The following is a 22,431-nucleotide window of genomic DNA, read 5'->3' as shown; positions in this document are numbered from 1 at the left end:
GTGTGAATGAAAATGTCAAAAGAAAACTCAACTTGGTACATCATTTTTAAACTTTTTCTTTTTTTTTTTTTTTGAGATAGGGTGTCACTATGTGACCCTGGCTGACATAAACATCACCATGTAAACCAGTCTGGCTTCGAACTTATGGAGACGAGCCTGTCTCTGCCTCTGCCTCTGCCTCTGCCTCTGCCTCTGCCTCTGCCTCTGCCTCTGCTTCTGCCTCTGCCTCCGCCTCTCTGGGTGCAGGGATTAAAGGCAAGCAGCCATGCCTGCTTGAAAACTAAGTTTTAAAAAGACAGGACAGTAATAAACTCCCAGGTTACCCAGTGGGCCATAACAGCACTCAAAAAGGAGAATGCCAAGCATAAATGGAGGTAGGCAGCAGGTCTACAAAGGATGCTGTGTGATCCGGATGGCAGGAGAGCTGTGGGAGCCACAGAACAGTCGCCCTGGGAGCACGTAGAGGGAAGCAAGCCTTGGTTTGGTCTTCTTGGCCTGGACTGTGAAAGAAGAAATTTCTATTGCTTTAATGTGCACACTCTTCACACACACACACACACACAGAAAGAGAGAGAGAGAGAGAGAGAGAGAGAGAGAGAGAGAGAGAGAGAGAGAGAGAGAGAGAGAGAGATTTTGGTAATTTGTTGCTGTGACTTCAGCAAACTCACATTAGAACTAAAGGACCCATGTTATGTCTAAGAAAGAATAGAGAAAATGGAAGAACGCATGAACTAACAGCTAAGAACCTGGAGCCCTAAGACAGTCCTGACTTCTATAAACCACACTGGCTTCGAACTTACAGAGATCTGCCTGCCTCTGCCTCCCAAGATGACATAACGATGATCCCCAGCCAATCAACAGTTTGGTTTACCAACTTTCAACTTCTTGCTGGTGCATTTGCTAGAAACCTCACATTAAATTTTGAGCTTTTGCCATGCTGGTGACATGCAATCCCCTACACAGTAGATTTGCTGGGCAGAACCTATAGGCCAAAGCTCCCTGTCACCCACACAATCAGAAAGTCAAACAAAGACACCCCCCAGCATGCAGTTACTAAGCCATGATGTTCCTCTGTAGGGTAGGTGTATCAAACGCATTTCCAAACTTACGATATTTTCAATTTGCGATTGGTGTCTCAGGATGTAACCCCATTTGTACATAGATCATTATATAGTTAGCCTATTATAGAGCTGGTCACTTTGCAGAGAAACCGGTCAGAACTAGGTACCTGTTTTGCTCAGTGGCTGGTCATGTTGTGTCTGGTGGCCACGAGTCTTCAGCATTAGCTTGACACATCTGGGGACATCCGCAATGACTGCCCATCAAGTCTTCCTCCCGCAGCAGGTGCTCTGAGCAGCATGTTGTCACAGACCCTATACTTGTTCCCTCTCAGATCTCACCTCCCAGTCTTCCCAGCATTCCTTTTGGCTGTAGCTGTTAGGCTCTTGGCTGTCCTTCCTCTGACCCAAGGGTGTGCCCGTCTCATATCCCTTCTGCCCTTCCTGTTTTCTCTTTGTGATGCATTGGCTTCAGATAGCTACGTGGTCAGCTCTCTTCCTTCCCTCAAATCTCAGCTCACAAGTTTATCTCATCAAGGCGTCTCCACAGCATGCTGGGAAAAAGGCTCTCTCAGGTCATTCCTGCTGCTACCGCCCATTTCTAACTTTTCCCACAGACTAGATTACCACTTGATATTACAGCTTTTGTCTTCAGCATTTTATAAGATTATAAGTTCCTTGGAGTTTGACACTTAGCCCTGCTTGGTTCATACACATAATAGCCTAGAAGAGACTATTTCTGGATCTGTAGAAGGCAATAGATAACTTTTTGAAGAAATGAATGATGACAACCCATTATGTAGGCATAGCTAGCACTCTGAAGATATTAATGGGTGAATGGATGAATGAATGGATGGATGAATGAAGAATGGATGGGTGAATGAATGGATGAATGAATGAATGAATGAATGAATGAGTTGGTCAGGACTTGTCCAGAAACTGGAATACAAAGCTGAACAAGACTTTGTATTCCCAGTCCCAGGGAGCATTGCACTCTTTAATAAGAATTGGTTATTGGATGCTAGAATCAGTCATTCATAGGAGCAGGAGCATCTCCTTACAGATCACTTATTCCATCTTTAAAGGAGCCCACACTCACAGAACATCATCTCAGGAAAGAACGTAATGAGGAACCAGTGGAATAAATCTAGCGGTCTTTTGTTTTTATTCGTGCATTTATGTTTCAATTCTGGAAGCCGGGTCTGGGTTGACATTGTGACTTCAGCCTTTCCTACTGGTGTTTCCTTAAGAAAATATTATCTCAGGTTGGCTTCTGTGGGGTTAAATTTCAGGACTTAGAAAGCAAACATTTTCTAAAGCTATCAACCCAATTCTACTTAGTCAAATCAAATATCACCCAAGGTTTGCGTTTTAAGCTGGGAAGGTAATTTCTTCACCATTTTCACACACACACACTCCACCCCTGAATTTATTTGAAGTTCTAGAAACCAGACCAGTAGCAGCGTCCCTGGGGCAGCCTGGGCTGGAAGCCTTCACCCTAAACTTGTATCTGTCTTGCTAGTCTGTAGGCTGAGATTATTGGGAATAACTGTTGTGGGCCTGCAGACACTCATCTCATGGAAGAGGTAAAGCGAGTTCAGAAGAATCTGCATGGGAAAAGTATTGCCACACAGAGTATGGTGATGCCTGTACGTAAATCCCAACACTTGGGAGGGTTGAGCAAGGGGATTGCCATGAGTTTGAGGCCAGCCTAGGCCACAGAGTGAGACCTTGTTTCCCAAAACCCAACTAAGGGACAACAAGATGGCCGAGTGGGTAGAGATGTTTGCTACCCAAAGCTGGAGACCTGAAGTCAGTCCCTAGAACCTACATAAAGAGAAAAACTGATTTCACAAAGTTCTCCTCAGTCTTCCGCATCAGGATGTGGCACATATACACACCCACTCGTACATATACAGACACACATATACACTCACAAATAATAACTATTTTTTAAACCCTAAACAAACCAAACCAAAAATTCAGGAAGAAAACTGATTCTAATTGTCCCAGATGTTTGAAAATTTAGGAACAATTTAGTTTGAAGAAAAAGTAATTCTTATGAGGAAAGATTTAGAAAAATACATCAGTAATTTTATAGGTGGAAGAGAATTTTAAAATAAAGATTCCATAAGTCCACAACTGTGAAGTTAAACATGAATTGCCTAGGCCTGTGAATAAAGCAGCTTTTGCCTTTACTTGTGTCTTTCTGTGATGAGGGGGCTTCTCCTTTCCATGCAGAGGTCAGACCTTGGCCTAATGGACACAGCCACTTCAAACTGAATAGAAACAGAAGACTTTAGGGAGCAAAAGGACAAGTAAGTAAACACATGTGTTTGCCACTATTTAAAAGTTAATTTCCTGAACTTTCCCTTTGCCCTCCACCAGGGTGTCCACTTGATCTTCAGTCCAGTGACTTCACTAGGGTGTCCACTCGGTCTTGGGTCAAGCAGAGACTAGGAAGTGAACAGCTCTGCTCCTCTAGGGAAGTAGATTGGGGTTGACACAATAAATAGTTCCTTGTGTGTACATCAAGGGATCTTTCTCCCATCAGCCCTTGTTTCACAGTCATGACTCTGACTAAGTAGGGGTGATTCTACGTGATGTGGAGTTGGTGGTGGCGGAGGCCATTTGATATCAACTTTGTTCCTCGGGGAAATTGATAATGAAGAATAGGATCTTAAAGAGAAAATTTTGGCCTAGGTTTCTAACCCCACAAATCCTACCTCAAGCCAGAACTTTCCCCCTCTTTTCTTAAATTATATCTTGAGTTTTAAGTAGAAGAGGGTGCACTCAGACTAAACTTAGGTCTTGAAGAGTGAATGTCCAGCCATGGGAATTTATCTGCTGAGGTTCCTGCTCAACGTAGTGGTGACAGATGTGAGGAGTGGTATAGTCATAGAGTTGAGCAGGAACCTTCGTATTGGTGTGAGCAAAAGTCAGACATTTCTAGAGGGAAACAGACCAGAAAGGATCAAGATAAAAAGGACCCTGGCAGTAACCTTTGAATGTTCTTCTTAGACTTCACCCCCCTCATTGGTTTAAGAAAACAAACAGCATCCAAAGTGTTTTGCTTTTTTTTTTAGAAAACAAAATTTGCATCTCTCCATAGCCCAGACAAGAACCTGTGTCTCTCGCTTCCAGTCCATCATGGCTCTCATCACAAGAACTTCTTCAAGGGGCAAAGAAGCAAGCAGTTTGCTCCCCTAGATTACATGTGGATGTGGATAGGGAGGAACAGGAGGGTTAAGTCGCTGGATTTGGCAGCCAACTGAGAGATTATAAAATACCGCAAAGTAAAACATGGGACAATCTTGTTTTAGCAGAAGTATTGGCTTTTTATTTCATGCTATTAAAAATTTCATATTCTCCTGCTAACCACGAACCATCCGGAAGTAGGAGCTAAAATTAACACAGGATATCTTCTACCTCACACCACGTTGCCTCAGGGAACTGCTATTCCTGAGGATTTTCCCAGACTCTGGCTTTCAAAAGGCTTAAACTCCCAAAGCAAAAAATCTCTTGGGTGATATGAAAGAGCTGTTTTTAAGCTCAAGAGTGCTGGGCCACTCACCAATCTGGAATTTTCTATAAAGGTAAACTGTGGGGCTTCCATGGCCTTGCTGTTTACGACATTTGAAAGAGTTAGCAAAACACTTAATTACATCCATTCCTACTTGGAGATCCCAGAATGGATCCTGGGTTGAGTGTGGGCTGGCACTGGGCAGAGAGGGCAGAGAGAACCAGACAGCTGAGTCTGAGGTGGCCTTTTGCCACATTCCTTGGGACTGTTCCTCAGCTGAAATTGTCACTTTAATAGATGGGTAGCAAGACCTTTCTTTGTGCTAGGTGTGGGCAAAGGAACAGCTAAAAAAAGAAACTATTTGGGGTAAAGAAGCTACCAATGGCTTTATAATAAAAGCAAAGAAGGGACTGGAAAAAGACGTCTGGTAAAGGTGTTTGCAACAAGCCTGGTGACCTGAGTTTAATCCCCAGGACCCACATGATGAAAGGGGAGAGCTGAGTCCTACACACACACACACACACACACACACACACACACACACACACACACACACACCAACTTAGTTTTTAAGCAAAGAGCCTGTATTTATTTTATTGAGTTTCTACAGAGTGTCAGAAAGCATGATGCAGGCTGAGTGGGAAGTAGAGTGAGTCCAGCGCTGCCCTGACTGAGACTCTGTGCCATCCCATATCCCCAAGATCAAGTGCAAGAAGAAGCAACTAGCCTAAAGCTGCACATTGGTAGTCTGGGTCAGTGTCCCAGATGTGGATTATCAAAAGAGGCTTGTTTAAACCAGTTTTCACAATTGTACTGCCTTGGCCATTAGGAATAAGTAGCTGAGTGTCTGAGGTTGAATTCTCTCTTTTATATTCAACACCAGGCACACTTATTGTTCACATTGTCCATTGAGATACACAAAGGAAGGTTTAAAAATGCATGGAGCCATGAAGTTGCTTAGCCTGGAGGAAGCCTGGAAAGGCAGTGATTCTTGTCCTGTGTGCACAGGCAGATGCTGTGTGCACAAGGCAGCTATAAGATCTCTGTCTGAGGAGAGATGCTTAGGACAGTCTTGCCCTGCAGACCCTGTCCTTGGAACCAAGAAGGAAGAGCCACATGACACCATGGGAGGGGGATAGGATTTTGTGCCCTTGTTTTTTCCACCTATAGGCTCTGTGATCATGGACAAGTAACTCTGTATCTCAGAGCTAGGTTTCCCCATCTGTTAGGTGAGAACAATTGTCACTACCCTACAGGGTTCCTACGAGGGCTGTATTTGAATGTGTATAGTACTTAGTATGGCACAGAGTACTTACATGTGTATAGTACTTAGCATGACACACAGTCTGGAAATCCTGTATCCTGCTTGACTAAAGTGTCTTCTTGTAACAAAGGAAGGCAATCAGACTGGTGGTGAACATAGGCTGTCCATTGTCTTCTAAGAACGACTGTCCCCACTGGAAGTGGCAGGGTAAAAATGCTAAGCAACAGAGGGGTGGTGGAGACCTCTGTCCTGACTCTGATTTACTCACTCCGTGATATTAGACAAGTTACATCGCTACATGATATTAGACAAGTTACATATCTTCTCTAGAATTGCTTTATCCTCTATAAGGATCCCATGCAACTTCCCAAATGCCTATAAAGATCAAGACCGGAGAGGAAGAAATACCTGGTTTTATTTGTAGAAAACATGTTCTTGTGTGCAAAAATGCTAAGGAATCCATAAGAATGTTTGAATTAATTTAAAAATTCATGAAGGTGGCAAGACACAACATCTACACTAGACCTCTTGCATTCTGTATACTAGAGAATTTAAATTAGGAAAATAATTCCATGCACAACATCAAAAGAACAAAATATCTAGGCATATTTAACTCAGAAAATGCAGGACTAGTACAACAAAAACTACAGAGTATTGTTGATAGAAATGGAAGGAAATGGAAAGACATCCCATTTTCATGGATCAGAGGATTTATTAAGATACCTTCCCGATTAATCTAAAAATTCAATACAACCCCTATTAGAATTCTGATTGGCATGCTTTTTTTTTGGTGTAAACTAACAAGCTTATTCTAAATTTGTATGAAAACTCAGAACAGCCATACCCAAAAAAAAGAACTTAAAAAAAGAACAAAATGGGAAGACGTACACATACTGCTTTTAAAACCACTACAAAGTCATGTGGCATTCCTAATGACACGATCCTTACCTAAGAATACATATACATAAGTGGATTAAAATTGCGAGCCTAAGAGTAAAACTCCAACAGTTATTTTCACTTTTTGGTAAGAATTATTTTGTAAAATCAGTAGAAAAAGAACTACCACATACTCTATGTTTTCTTTCTTTCTTTTTTAAGTTCAAAATAATTCACAAAGCTAAACAGAGTTAGGCATATAAAGGCCTTAACAGAAAATGCAGGGGATAGCGTCAGGATTTGGGGTTAGACAATGACTTCTCAAATATGACAGAAAAAAAAAATGGTGATTTTAAAAGCTGATAAATAAGACTCCATTCACATTTAGCTTGCACTTCAAGACATTCCATCAAAAAGGCAAAAGACAGCTCACAACCTAGGTTATAAATCATGTATCTCTTAAAAAGTTGTACCCAGGGTATACAATGAACTCCTACAGCTAAAACATTTAAAAAGACAATCCAACTTTTTAAAAGGATTTAAATAGACATTTCTCTTATGAAGTTATCAAATATCCAAAAAGCACACGAAAAGATACCCAACACCATCAGTCATTAGGAAAATGTAAATTAAAACCATTTTTTAAATGAAATTTTTAAAAATGAAGTATTGCTTCATCTTTCACAAAAAGGGCTGAAGGAGGAAAGAAGGAGGGAGGGAGGTAGGAAGGAAGGAAAAGCAGGCTTCATGGTTTGCAGGACTTGCTATAAAATGAAAATGTGAGAGCTCTCTTTCCAGAATTAAGAACTTCAGCTAGAAGAAAGGATTCTGAAAGTTTGCACCACAAAGAACTGATGAATGCTTCAGGGGAAAAAATGCATTTATCCTGACTTGAACACTAAGCATTGTGTGACCTTCTAGATGGTTCCACTTCCTTTCTTACCTGAATCTCATCTCTGTTGTTGTTGTTTTTGCTCTTTACTCTTTGGGGGCAGGGGCAGCCACCCAGGTTCCAAATAAATCACACATGGAGGCTTAGTCTTAATTATAAATGCCTGGCCTTAGCTTGGCTTGTTTCTTGCCAGCTTTTCTTAACCTAAATTATCCCATATATCTTTGGCCTCAGGGCTTTTATCTTTCTCTATTCCTGTATATCTTTTCTTTCCTTCTTACTCCATGTCTGGCTATTTAGCTAGGTGACTGGGTGACTGGTCCCTGAATTTTTCCTCCGTCCTCTCTCATTCCTTGATCTTTCTTCTAGATTTCTTCTTCTACTTATTCTCTCTGCCTGCCAGCCCCACCTATCCTTTCTCCTGCCTCACTATTGGCCATTCAGCTCTTTATTAGACCATCAGGTGTTTTAGACAGGCACAGTAACACAGCTTCACAGAGTTAAACAAATACAACAAAACAAAAGTAACACACCTTAAAGTAATATTCCACAATACATCTCTATTTCAATTTGCACACCCTGGGAATGAAAAAAGAAGCAACAGCAACTCAGATATGGTTAGCCATGCAAGAGCATACAGCAATGATGGGACAGGAAAAAAAAAAGTCCAGAAGCACCGAGAAAGACTCCACATGCTTCCATCCATAGTCTTAGAGGATACCCAACCCTGTTCCCAATTCAGATACCTGCATTTGGTGTGCTCTTAGTCTAGCCAGCTCTGGGACCTGAGTCTTGGCCTCTGTGTCCTGTTGTGTTCAATAAGACAAACATACCAGATCCTCTAGAACACTTTCTGCATTTCACCTTTGGGATGCTGAATGTGTCTGGGGAAAATTTGGACCAGTCTGGGACCACCAGGGGGAGGTGGCAGGGATCTGGGGAGTGTGTCCCAGGTTAGGCCCCCAGACTATGCTGGTGAGTGATTGAAGAATACAGTATTTGAGGTTTTATCCAAAGCATCGATGTTTGTTTAAGATTTTTGCCTTCAAGCATTGAAGCAGAATGTTTTCTGAAGTCCACCTGTGAAAGTCAAGCATTTAAACATACAGATATTTTTTGTGGAAGGCTAGACATGTCATGGAGCCAGAGAGTGTATTTGTTTAATTTGTGTGCAGTATCTGGAAGAAGACAGCAAGTCCCAGAAGCCCCTTAAGCAAACTCTGGGTGTGTCTCAACCACTACACCCATAGATATGGGGACTTCAGCTGCTGCCCCATTTCCTTAGCCTAATATCTTTATCATAGACCATCAGTACCAGTCAGATATTGCAAACAACTTTCTTTGAATGCATGAAGTTGGTCAAAGTGATAAGAACAGATACTACACTTGATCTTAGCCAAAAGGAAGTTGTTGTGATTATAACCAAGGCTGCAAAACCTCATCATGGATTGTCATCCCTCTGTCTTAGTTTGGATTTCTATTGCTGGGATAAAACACCATGGCCAAAAGCAACTTGCGCAGGAGCATTTACTTCAGCTTACGGCTCCTCATCACTGAGGGAAGTCAGGGCAGGAACCTGGAAGCCAGAGTTGATGTAGAAGCCATGAAGAGTGGTGCTTATTAGCTTGCTCCACACGGCTTGCTCGGATAGTTTTCTTATAGAACCTAGGACAACCTACTCGGGGGCGGCACCACCCACAATGGGCTTGGCTCTTCCTATACCAATCATTTATGAAGAAAATGCCCCACAGGCTTGTACACAGGCTAAGCTGATATAGGTATTTTCCCAGTTAGGTTTCCTCCTCCCAAATGACTCTAGGCAGTGTAGAGTTGACATAAAATTAGCCAGCACAACCACACCTCTGGCTCCCTCTGTAGCCCTTAAGACTCTCCTTGGTGCCTCACTACTGGATTTCTGACATCTACAACACCTTTAGCACATACTTGACTGTCACCAATGCATAGATGACAATCCTTTCAGACACAGGACTAGCATGCTACTGTGGCTTATCCAAAAATCTCAGCTAATTATGGCATCATCAGCAAAAGAGACTTGACTTCAAACTCCCTTTCTTGGCCCCTCTCTGGTCTACCAACTTGTCCCACGTGGGTCACTCTAACTAGGCATGCTGGGTTGAGCAGACAAGGCTTCTCACAGCTGAAGGTGACTGGTGAGTATACCTGGTCCAACCCATTTACAACCCACAGCACACAGGTTGTGTGTGGGTCTGTTGCAGATGCTTGCATACATTCTCATGACTATGGATTCTTCCACAGACTGAGCAACTACAGAGGCACTACCTCTCAAAGACACCCCGTGGGGAGTTTCTTCTTCCAGGGCCAAAGTATCCGAAGTATTCCAAACCACAAGTCCATTTATAATTCCAGGGCGGGCCGCTCTTTGACTCAATGTCTGCCTACAAATCACTCTAAGACCTGACTATTGGAATTTCTCTCCTTGTTCTCAAAAGGGCTGAAGATATGTATTGGTTACAATTAAGAGAAGTGTCCAGGAAGAGTCAAATGCTACCCAGAGGACCTGAGCCTCAGACCTGCCCCAGGTCCCTGCCTGTTTAGACTGCGGAGACAATGGCCCTATTCACCCAAGGAAACACAAGCAGGTGTTGTTGGAGGGGCTCTGAAAGGAATGTTAACGTGCTGAGTCAGGCCCCTCCAAATTAACTTCAAGTTGTTTTAACCCATTTTGTTGGCACAGGATTTCGGGATGAAGCAGGTCCTGAGAACAGACCAGTCTAACCAAACTCCCAGAAGCCCTAGGTAAAGGTATGTGGTCCTATCAATCAAAAACGGGCTGGAGCAAACAAGGCCAGGGCTAGATCCGCCATGGTTTGTAGACCACGAGGGCTCTATTTGGATACATTTTCTGGGGGTAAAAAAGGCCTGCTGTTATTATAATCAAACGCTTTCGCCACATTTTAAGGCTTTGCCCAGTACCCCACCACTCCCTCCTTCAGAGAATGGGTTTCCAGTGGACCAATGCTATATACTAAGGACTTTCCTCATCACCATGGAGGCCGAGAGAAACACAGTTTTTGAAAAGTGGCACTTCAGTGTGGAGAGGTCGTTGACGGGAGCTTAACTAATGATGTGCCGGGAGACATTATTTCTTGTAAATACTTACACCCCTCTCTTCTCCCTTCAAGGCATGAGGTGGCTAGAGCTCGTTAGGGCTTCTGTTGCCCCACACTTCAGCTACCCAGTGTGCTTTCAGAAGTCTCATCGGGGCTCCTTCCAGAGACCGTGGTTTTCCTTTGGAATGTGGAAAGCTGCTCTTGGGTGTTAGCTGTGCGTTCGTGAGAACTCTTCTCTCTCAGATGCATGGGAAGCAGAAAGAACACAACTTGGTCTTGGAAACTACTCAAGCCCCCTTCCCTTAAATTCTTTTTACATCCACCCCCCCAGCCGGTCAGTAAGTGCTTCCTCAAAGGTAGTCTTCCTACTTAAGTCTCCCCCTTCACGAAGAAAGAATGCTTAAATGCTTGTGGGGGAAAGGAGGGATGGACTCACCGCAAAATTCTTCCTTGGGTTTTTCGAAGTCTTCCACCAGGCACATGTGTTGTTTTAAATTTAAAGTAAATTTACAAACTCTTCTCTTTTGTATCCCCCTAAGCCACACCTAAATGACGTGTGTTTAACCTCTCCTCTTGTCTTCTGATATTTGCTTCTCTTGGTCTATGCCACGGCCCTCCTATCGCCGAGCTCTTTATTGGTGTTTTTCTTTGAATATCTGACTCAAATTTAATTTCCTACTTAAAAGTCTTTCTGCTTATCTTACAATATTTAATTCTATACCTGGCTTCTCTATGAAAATGGTCAAGATCCTTGTAACTCCCAATAACGGCCACTCCTTCCCAGGTCCAGGCACCTGGCTGCATGTTGTTCAGGTTTTTCCGTTTTCAGCTTTAGGATAGCTCTTGTTCTGGTCTGTGGCGGTGTGGATGAGAATGGTTCCCATTGGTGCATGAGTTTGAATGCTAGGTACCCGGGCAGTAGAGCTGGGACAGGATTTGTAGTTGCCAGACCAGAGTCAGTCAGTCAGTCAGTCAGTCAGTCTCTCTCTCTCTCTCTCTCTCTCTCTCTCTCTCTCTCCTCTCTTCCTCTCTCCCTCCCTCCTTCCCTTCCTCCCTCCCTCCTTCCGGCTGCCTGTGAATCGGGATGCAAAGCTCCAGCTCCACTGCATGACTGCTCCCCAACATGATGATCATGGACTGACCCCCTAAAACTGTAAGCAAGCCCCCAATGAAATGCTTCTCTTTATAAGAGTCGCCTTGGTCGTGGTGTCTCTTCACAGCAACAGGACAGTAACTAAGAGAGCGGGTTATTTCATTATTTCACTCATAAATCAGCCTTTGACATTTTAGGTGTCTTCAAAATCCCCTTCCCCTCTAAGCTTGTTAAATGCAATAAGATCTACAAGTTTCTCACTGCGACTGTATCACTTTTAATGTATTTGTGGCACACTGCATTAAAGTTAAAAATGATCCCTGGCCCCCCTTGTGGGAGGATTGTATATCTCACTATGGGCATCAAGCTTGGCAATGTGATTCACCTCAGTCACTGAAATGTGAGCACCTGTGATTTGTGCCACCTCTGAGCAGAGATTTTAAACAGGCTGCATCATTCCACTATTTTCTCTTCCATGAAAGTACTAAGTCTCTTCTAGAAGGTGGCTTTCTTCTGCCTGGGTCCCAATGTGAAGAAAAATTGAGGCAGAGTTAATTCCTTAGGCCAAGTTCCTGATTGAGGAAAAAAATGACTGTGTTTCCGGTACTGTCTGGATTTGCTTGTTACTGGAACACAACTTGGGCTGACCTTGCTGACAGTTTGTATAATGCGCACAGCTACAACAATGGTAATTTAACACAGATACATTTATCTTCAAAATAAATGCACTGGCTGATTTTTTTCTTTGTCTGTCCTACCACTAATAAAACAACAAACAAACAAACAAACAAACGACATTGAAACCCAAGGCTGATCAAATTCTAAAAGTCAAAATATGCCAAAATAGATTAAATTGTGTGGTGGTTTGAATGAGAATGGCCCCCCAGGCTTATATGTTTGAATGCTTGGTCCCCAGTTGGTGAACTGTTTGGGAAGGATTAGGAGGTGTGGCCTTATTGGAGGAGGTGTGTCACTGGGGGTGGGCTTTGAGATTTCAAAAGCCCATGCCATCCCCAGTCTCCCTCCCTCCCTCTCTCTCTCTCTCTCTCTCTCTCTCTCTCTCTCTCTCTCTCTTCCTGCTGCCTGTGGATCAGGATGGAAAGCTCGCAGCTACTGTTCTAGCACCACACCTGCTTACATGATGCCATGCTCCCCACCATGATGATAACAGAATAACCCTCTAAAACTGTAAGCAAACACCCAATTAAATGTTGCTTTTTTTTTTTTATGAGTTGCCTTTTTCACGTTGTCTCTTCCCAGGAATAGAATAGTAACGAAGACAAATTGTTTTGTTTGTTTGGTTTTTTTTTTTTGTTTTTTTTTTTTAGCAAATGCCTCACTCTTTCCACTATACCATGTGTTCTAGGTATCCTTCAAAAATATGTGTTGATGTTCTAGTCCTCAGTACCTAAAAAGGTGACCTCACTGTGGAGAGAAGTAAGGCCTGTGTCTCAGTTTCATTTCTGTTGCTGTGATAAAATGAAAAACAACTCAGGAGAGAAAAGTTTGTTTCAGTTTACAATTCTAGGTCACAGTCTATCATTTTGAGGATGCCAAGGCAGGGAGGGACTTCAAATAGCTAGTCACATCACATCCAACTTAAGACCAGAGAAAAATAAATGTGCACATGCTTGCTTGCTTGCTTGCTTGCTTGCTTGCTTACATTCAGGTCAATTCCTCTTCTCTTGTATACCCCAAGATCTACTGCCTAGGGGGTGGTGTCACCCACAGTAGGCTGGGTCTTCCCACTTCATTTGGCATCAGCAATCAAGACATCCTCCCACAGAGTTACGTACAGGCCAACTCAATGTAGATAACCCCTCATTGAGATCCTCTTCCCAGATGATTCTACATTATCTCGAGATGACAACTAAAACATCACAGCCTTTCACACATAGCAAAATTATTGTGATATCATCAGAGGAGTGTCCCTTCCACAAGGGTGGCGGCAGATACAAACAGGTAGAATACCATATACCAACAGAGGCAGAGCTCTTACAGATCAAACAATACCAAGGATGACTGGCAGTAATAGAAGCTAAGAGAAAGGCCTGAGCCACATGCACCCTAGAACCTTCAGAGAGAACATTATAGGTGGGACAAGCAGACAGGGAGAATTCTGGGAAGAGGAAGGCTGAGTGAGGAGACGCCAGCCCACTATCCAGGGAGCAGCATGTAATGGCACACAGGTAAAGCCATGGAACACATGGCGACCTATAGATTAACAGAAATGGGCTGAGTTTAAGTGTAAGAGCTAGTCAGTAAGAAGCCTGAGCTAATAGCCATGCAGTTATAATTAATATAAGCCTCTGTGTGTTTACTTGGGGGACTCGAGTGGGAGAGATTTGTCCTGACCGCCGGCAGGCCGGGACACAGGAAATCTTCCGACTACAGAACATAGCCCTGCCACCACTCTAATTTTAGACTTCTGGCCACAAAAACTGTGAGGAGATAAATTCCAGTTGATGTGAGGCTCTTTATTTGTAGTCGTTGTTAGGGAAGTCCTAGGAAACTCAAATGCTACCAGTGCCTTAATTTCAGGGCAGAAGTCTCCAGAAACTCTCACAAAGTAGGGTTGGGAATGGATGCAGCCTGTCTGGAAACCCTCAATTCTTCCAGTGACAGTGTCAGTCTTGTTTGGTTCATTTACAAGGTCATAATAGGGTAGTTTACACAGAACAGTTATTTTTTTTTTCTCACATTCTGGAGGCCAGAAGTCCATGACCCAGGTTCAACAGGGTTCACTCATCTGAGGCTTCTCTGTTAGGCTTGAGATGGCCATCTTCTCTGTGTGCTTCCACAGGTCTTCCCTTTAGACCTATCTGGGTTCCAACCATCTCTTCATGCAGAGACACAAGTGGTATTAGATTAGGACTTATTCTAACGGCCTTATTTATTGAAATTACCTATCCAGGGACTGTCTCTCTTACAAGTCACATTCTGGGGTATGCGGGTAGATTTTAACTCATGAATGTCACAGGGGATACAAGTTGTCTCATAACACTGACTCATGTTTTTAAGTATCCCAGGAGCTTCTCATGGTGCTAGAATGTACAGATTGGCCACAAGAGTAGTATAGACTGGAACCCAAGAATACAGGAATAGCCCCAAAGACTCTTGAAGTAGCCAGCTGGCTCCCTGTGTCTGACAGCCAGGACTACACCAAAATAAGCCTTCCTTCTTTCCCTGCTGTTCTCTGCGTTGGTTCCAGATTCTTTTCCTTAGTCTGTGTCTTGCTGTTTCATCCGCTTCCTTTTGAAATCTTAACTACAACTAGATCTCCTTTGGACTGTGGTAACTCCTAATGTTCTGGTTCAGTTTTCTGCCTGTGCCACATTCTCTTGGATCCCTTTCTTTGGCACAATCCCTTCTTCTGGGAAATTCTCCCTCTAGCCTTCTTGAACCTCCAACCTTACAGTCAAAACTGAAAGAAACATTTTGAGATCTATGACTAGATATGAATGTGCACCTATGTGGCTCTTAATTGCTTTCGTTTGACCATGAGTTTAGTTTTTTTTTTTTTTTCCCTCCTTGTTAGGAACATTTACTCTGAGATTCTGAACGTCTGAGTCATTGTGACGTTATGCTTCTTCACTATAACAAGTTTTATTTGGGGAGACAGAAATACATGCATTGGTGCTCTGATGAAACAGAAGAAAAGAAAGGATGAGAGTAATGGAGTGGGGCTCAGCTATTCCAGTTCAGGAGGGTGGGAAAGACGCAGCTGCTATCAGAGCTTTGAGGAAGGAGTCAGAAGAGGCAGAGGGACAGCCTTGGGGGCTTTAAGGGTGCCCGGAAGAAGCAGGCAGTTCAATGTGTCTTAAGATGGACACACAGTTAGTTGAACAACAATAACAAAATAACAGATGTGAAGCAGCCTGGGCGGTCAGGGACAAGGTAAAACAGGAGCAGCTTGGGGCCCCTTTTGTAAAGACTCGCTTGGAGTGACAATGGACTCTCTGGAAGTCTTGACAGAAGAATGACACAGACAGATGCATATTTTCCAAAGACTTCTCTGGTTCTGTCACATGACGATAGGACACAGAAGAGTCGGAGCAGGGAAGCGACTCTTGGCAACCACGGGCGTGGTTTCCACTGGACTCTGGCAAGGGAAGTGGAAGCAACACAGACTGGCGATGAACCCTGAAAGTGCAGGGGACTCCAGCCATGAGAGAGAAAGATCAGGAAGACGAGGAGGAGCTAGGAGAAAGGATCTAGCGGTCAATCAACAAAGAGGAAGTAGAGAGAGCAGAGGGGGACATGGGGACACGTAGACAGGCTGTCAAAGAGGGGGAACATTAGGGGTGACAAGTGCTGGTCCTGGGCCAGGTCCTTGAAGTGAGGAGTGGAGCCTGGATCTCTAGAATGTCACTTGTGAAAAGAGAAGCTCAGGGGGTTGGTATGAGAGAAAAGGGACAAGAGATAAAGGTACCCAATTGCAGAACACTCACTAGTAGAGGCATTTAAATCTGAGGAGCTTCACATCCAGGGTTAAGCTGGTCTTGCATCAGTGCTGAATTCCATGGCAGAGAGGAGAGGAAGCCAAGGATGTTGTCTCATTCTCCCTGGTGCATGGATGATTAGAGGTTCATGGACCTCATGCCCTACCCCCACAACAGCCTGAAATCTGCAAAACCTCTGAATGGGTGCTTTTCTCAAAATGTGATTGTTTAAGTACTTCCTATACTGATCTTTCGTCCAAGTCATGGCTGGCTTTAATTTACATCAGGCATTTTTTTTAAACTGTAGGGAAGCATGTCTCACCGTGCAGTCTGTTAGCCCTAGAGTGCTGTGTCCTTGGTATCTGGTAAGAATTTACATCACGTGCAGTTTCTAGGAGTGTGATAGGAAGCATGCTGACCCAGTTACTAATGAGGGGCAGTTAGCGCCCTGGATTTTGCTTTGATCCCCACAAAGGATTTACAAAGCATCATTGCTCAGATTCTTGCCACCTCCTGGACCCATCCTGAGGAGCCCTTTGTCCTGGGTCTCAGGCGAACTCTGAACCTTACCTTCTAGCCCACTCTCCTGCTAACATCCTGCGGTCCTTAGAGCGGATCACTCAGCCCGCCCCTCCCTTGTTTCTCATTTGCTGTTTTTAAGTGTGGAAATGACTGCTTCAGCACATTTTCGTATCTTGGCAGACTTTTTAAAATGAAGCTAAAATTCTAGATTGGCTTTCTAGCTACAGAGGACACTTCTGGGCCACTTGAACTTCTTAGCCAAGCGTTTCAAAAACTGACAAACAAGCATTCCATTGGCCTTAGCAAAACAATGCTATGTTACTTTGGATAGCATTTTCTCTGACCCATGACCTGGATTGAACAAATCACTCTCTTTTCCTCCATTAATTTTACGTGAAATCACCAAGTTAACTGTGAATTTGCCTGCCAAGGAAACTCTCGATTTCCAGAAAGATCCCCAGTAAAACGAACTTAAGCGGAATGTACTCTAACCGCATTGAAACCGTGGTTGCATTTTAACTACCATTAACTTGATCCACACACACTGAACTTCAGAAAGATTATGCAGAAAGGTAGACACAGCAACATAAGCCACGCTTCTGCCTATTTACGCCCCCTCAAATCTAAGCTTCACCTTGCTTTCTCATAGCCAGACATAGAAGAGCATATCTATAATTCCAACAGCCAATAAGAGGGCTGAGGCAAGATGATCAGGAGCTCAGAGCTAACCTGGGCTACATGGCTCAGTCCCAACAAAAATGCTTCCTCGTGCTCCTGTGACTAGGAGAAAATTCTCCTCTCTGACCTGCTTCTGGGTCCTGTCTGTTTATGTTAATCTAGTTTTCCCCATCCCGACCCTGACAAGCTCACACCCAAACAGAATACCGTAGCAAAATACCCGAGGTGGAGTGGCTTAAACAGGATAAACTCATTCGCAGTTTGGGGGCCAGAGGTTCAAGCATAAAGGGATGCCAGATTTGGTTTCTTCTGAAGTTTCTCTTTGAACCTTTCCTTGCTGTGGCATAACCTTGCCTTTTCTCTCACACACCACACACCTGGAGTCTCCTCTTCTTCCTCCCCTTCCTCCTTCCCCTCCCCCTCCTCCTCCTCTTCCTCTTTCTGAGACGGGGTTTCTCTGTGTAGTCCTAGCTGTCCTGGAACTCACTCTGTAAGATCAGGCTGGCCTCGAACTCACAGAGATCCACCTGCCTCTGCCTCCTTAGTGCTGGGATTAAATGTGTGCACCGCCACCGCTTGGCTGAAACACACACACACACACACACACACACACACACAATTTTTTTCTTCCTTTTCTTATAAGAACACTGGTCATAGTGTAACAGAGCTCTAATCTAATGCTTCATCTTAACATAATCGCTCTTTAAAGATCTTATTACAAACCTAGTCACATTCTGATATAGCGTGGACGGGAATGCCTCCTAGAATTTGGGCAGCGTGTGGACAACTGAGCTCACAACACATTGTGATATATTTTAGAATATTAGTAGGTGTCTATTCTCTGAGTGGCTTTTTTCCTCAAATGCAGTGTACACCTTCCTTGGTGAAAGACCTTGTTTTAAGACTCTGTCATTACAGCAATCAATGGATTGATCTTCTTAATCACTATCAGAATTTTGTTCACAATCATCCTGTTGGAAACACCTTTGGGGGCTGGGGAGATAATCAGCACAGTGGCTTCTTCCTGTTAGATGGGGCAGGAGAATCTCTGCTTATAAATAAGTTTATTTACCATGACATTCCATTGACTACTCTGGAAAATTCTGTCTCGGGTATTTCTTAATGTCTGTATGAAAACCTCCCTAGAAGGTTGTATTGATCTGACTTTTGTTACTACTGTGAAATGTCTGAGGTGGAGGATTTTTATAATGAAAATTAGCTCGTTTGGTTTACAGTCCTGGAGGCTGTAAGTCCCAGATTGGGTGGTTCCATTGATTTGGTCTTTGTCAAAGTCCTGACGGCACTTAGCATCATGGCAGGAGAACACAAGGAAGAAATAAATCATATCTCACGTTAGAAATCCAGAGAACATTCAGGGATCAGGCTTGAGTTTCTATGGTAAATTAATCTTGTGAGAACTCACCGATTCCATGAGAACTACATTAATTTCTCTCCTGAGAGCAGGTTCCTACATTGATCCAAGGACTTCCTGGAAGTCCTTCCCTCTGAGAGCTTCCATAGCATTTCTCAACGTAACTACACAGAGGACCAAGCCTCCAGCACGTGGAAGCCTTGTGGAGCACGCCACATCTAAACAACAGACAGAAGACCAATCCTAAACATCCTGAGCTCCCGTACATCACTCACTTCCATTTCTGCATCCAGCGGCACCTGAAACCCAGGAAAGATCTAGGCCCAGCAGTTCATCTTACTTTACACTGGGGCTGAGGACACAGAGGCTGGGGGCAATCAGAGGATTGTCAAAGTCCTCCCTGCAAGGATTCCAAGTAAGTTTTTTTGACTCCAAGGCCAGCAGTGTTTTCCTTCCAACAATCCATTATCCTTCATTATGTGAAATTAAAAAATATTAAGGGCTTTTGATCTTATGCACACTAATCCACGTAATGAAGCAAGAACAGCTTCTCTCATGAATTCTGAGAAATCCAAACAATCTATCTTTGGGTATGATCTACCTAACAATTGTGTTGGTTTATAAAATGCTCAGATGCTTAAATAGAATTGTCAATGGGTATATTCTTCCTTAGAAGCAAGCGCAAATGGAATTTCTCGACATCAAGTGGAAAAAAAGTCTAAATTTGTCCTTTGGTCAGTTACAGGACAGTGAAAATGATACAGGTAGATTTCATAGTGTGAAAATTCTTCCCCCAAACTGTGAGTTTACTCCTCAGGTGCAGGATGAAACATATCCAAAGACATCTCAATATAAACGTGAGTCTGGCTGGCCACAGCCTACATCTAGTATCATTTCTAAAAAACAAACAGAAAAGACTTTCAAATCAGATAATGTATTTACCGTCTGAAAATCTATAGACAGAAGGTATATGTGGCCTCCTCCTCCTCCTCCTCCTCCTCCTCCTCCTCCTCCTCCTCCTCTTCCTCCTCCTCCTCCTCCTCCTCCTCCTCCTCCTCCTCCTCCTCTGGCTAGCTTTATTGTCAAAATTAAGGTGAGAGCTTTGTGTGCTTGGAGCTATAGTCTTTCCCCGTGGGATAGCTTTCTCTCTTGAGACTACTAAGATACACAGCCTGAGGATGTACAGTGCTCATGGGATCACTTAGCCCATATCCCCTAGAGACCTATAGCCTGAAAAGAAGTGTGTATATTTGCTTTACAGAGACTTCATGCAAACTCATCCTTGTGCCATGTCAGCCATGTGGGTCTGAAAAACAAACGTCCATGTCACTGGCTCCACGTCTATGTGGGTTTGCAATAGCCCCTTTTTACTCACTGGGGTCAGACTTTACAAACCGGATTTTTGTTCTTTCTCCACTGTAACTGAAAAAGCTGCACGTGGCAGCTTATGAATTGTGTCGCCCAGCAGGCTCTGAAAGACAAGTGGAGGGAGGTGGCCAGTGTGTGTGACACTCCCCATGCAGAACTGGGTTGGGACACACAATAGCATCTATGTGTAACCCAGAAGCCTGCAAACTGCTTCCCAATGAGCAAGCAAGTGAGCATGGACAGACAGACCAAGGGAAGGCCAATAGTCCTTTGTTAACTGTTTATCTTAGAGACTGGTTTATCTGTTAGGCGGGGAAACAAAATAAATTCCTTGCTTGTGTGCAGCCCGAGTTTTTTTCTCCCCCGTATCTTCATTTCTAATTCTCCAAAGTATATATTCCCTTTAATCTGGGGAGTCAGCTCATGGTGACTTCGTGTATACCTAGGACACCCATACAAGATAGAAATCCCAGGGTTCCTGGCCCCTTTCTGTGACCATCATTTATTGGATTTTTTTCTATGGTTGGAACACACAGTTGAAGACACATTGCATATTTTCAGACTTCTTTGGCTTTGGAGTTCCATAAAGCTATTTAATGAGATATCGCAGTTCTCAAGTCTTGTCTGGTAATGTAATTTCAAAGTTCTCCGTGAGTTCAGAGCACACAGTGAAGTCTCGCAATGACTGCGTTCTTAGCCTCCCTCGATAGGTGGCTGAAAAAAAAAAAAAACCCAAACTTTCTGAACACCTCTTGCTGATTTTGCAAGGTTAGATAAAAAAAAAAAACCAAAAAACCAAAAGTTAAGAATCATTACACAGACAGGCTCAGCCTTCTGGAATCACCTTTGACATTCAGGCAATTCCAGATGGAGGGAGGTCATCTTCAGCCAAATCCACTTTTCCCAAATGACCGGTTGGAATTCCGTCTGTTTCTTTAGGGGTTTGTGCTTACATTTTGCCTACCCCCCATTTCATAGATGCTGGGCAATTTGAATTCCACAACAAAAACAATTTGTCTCTGTATCATTTTACAAGGCCCCAAAAAGGCCAAAGCAGAGAGTGGCATTGCTGGAGAACACTGAAGAGTGTGACCTAAAATATCCCTTCCAAGTTATCTAGAAATAAAGTTCCCTGCTGAGGGATCCTAAGAGTAATTGTCACAGTCTTATACATTGATAAGTCAATCTGCAAGAATCCAGACAGCAGTAAAGGGACAGAGGGACTTGGTATGGATTCCCGGAGACCTGTCCATCTTCTACACCTGAGCTTAGAAGATGTAATGTTATTGTTTTTTAATCTGTGAAGCAAACAACAATAACCACTTTTTAAAATCTCCAATTTCCATTTTTTGTTATTGTCATCTCTTCTCTTTACAGACAATCCAAAATAGTTCCTTGGGAGGACATTTGTAGAAAAAAACAGCTATGACAAAATGGAAGAGTTAGCTGGGACTATAGACTCCTGCCCATCCTTCATGTCCTGAGGGACTCGGGACATACAAACATTAAGATTCCCCAAATCAGAGGGTATCTGTGCCCTCCTCTTGAAGAAGTGGACACGGTAGGTACTCACCGGTCATTAGGGTGTAGTAATTGGGGTAGGAGAGGCTGGGGAAGTCCGGAGTCAAGTAATCCACTTTGACTCCCCTGTTCACAATCTCTCTGAAACCAGGCAAGGACGCCAGGACCTCCTCACTGATGTAGTCTGAGCGAAAACCATCGAGGAGAAACACCAGGAGCTTCCGGTGGGCAGAAGCTGGCCACACCGCACTGAGCCCAAACACCAGCAGGAAGGCCCCCAGCTTTACTGCCATGCTGCCAGAAGCCTGCCAGAGCCAGCTGGCACCACTGTCCCCTTGCAAAGTCTGAGGATGGAGAGCCTGGAGCTGTTCTCTCTTCTAGGGGCTGGACCTGGAGCTGCTGGCCTTCTAAGGCCAAGTTCACTTGCAGAATTTAAAGGAACAGCACTCCATTTTTAAAAACCTTTCTGCTCACCCTCACGAAGTTCAGAGACTGACTACCTCTGGATAGGCAGGATTCCCTAACACCCTAGAGTTAACAGGAGAAAATACAACCTTATTGTTTTTAGTAGAATGTTCTATAAATATAAACATCCACCGAGAGGCAGAGTCTTAGAAGATGACCAAGTCAAAGCTCAAGTTTGTAATTGTGCTGGACGCAGGGAGGAGCCAGAGAGAAGGGAAGTCTGTAAACTTGTACTGCCTGATTTAAACCTTCTGACCTCTTCACT

The 22,431-nt window shown here is 43.6% G+C and overlaps 1 protein-coding gene across 1 annotated transcript in view; it reads right to left on the bottom strand.

Moving 5' to 3' along the window:
• The window catches only part of Enpp6 (ectonucleotide pyrophosphatase/phosphodiesterase 6), a 96,029-nt gene extending 73,829 nt beyond the window's left edge, over positions 1-22,200 (bottom strand). Inside the window, exon 1 of the mRNA XM_059244919.1 lies at positions 21,754-22,200. Coding sequence (XP_059100902.1) covers positions 21,754-21,994 — 241 coding nt within the window. The 5' untranslated portion in view covers positions 21,995-22,200. The remainder of the gene's footprint in view (positions 1-21,753) is intronic.
• Between the last annotated feature and the right edge of the window lie 231 nt (positions 22,201-22,431).

The sequence above is a fragment of the Peromyscus eremicus genome, chromosome 17, assembly GCF_949786415.1.
Source record: "Peromyscus eremicus chromosome 17, PerEre_H2_v1, whole genome shotgun sequence".
NCBI classification, from domain to species: Eukaryota; Metazoa; Chordata; class Mammalia; order Rodentia; family Cricetidae; genus Peromyscus; species Peromyscus eremicus.
The sequence above is the reverse complement of the archived record's forward strand: the minus strand, read 5'-3'. Positions and strand labels throughout refer to the sequence as shown.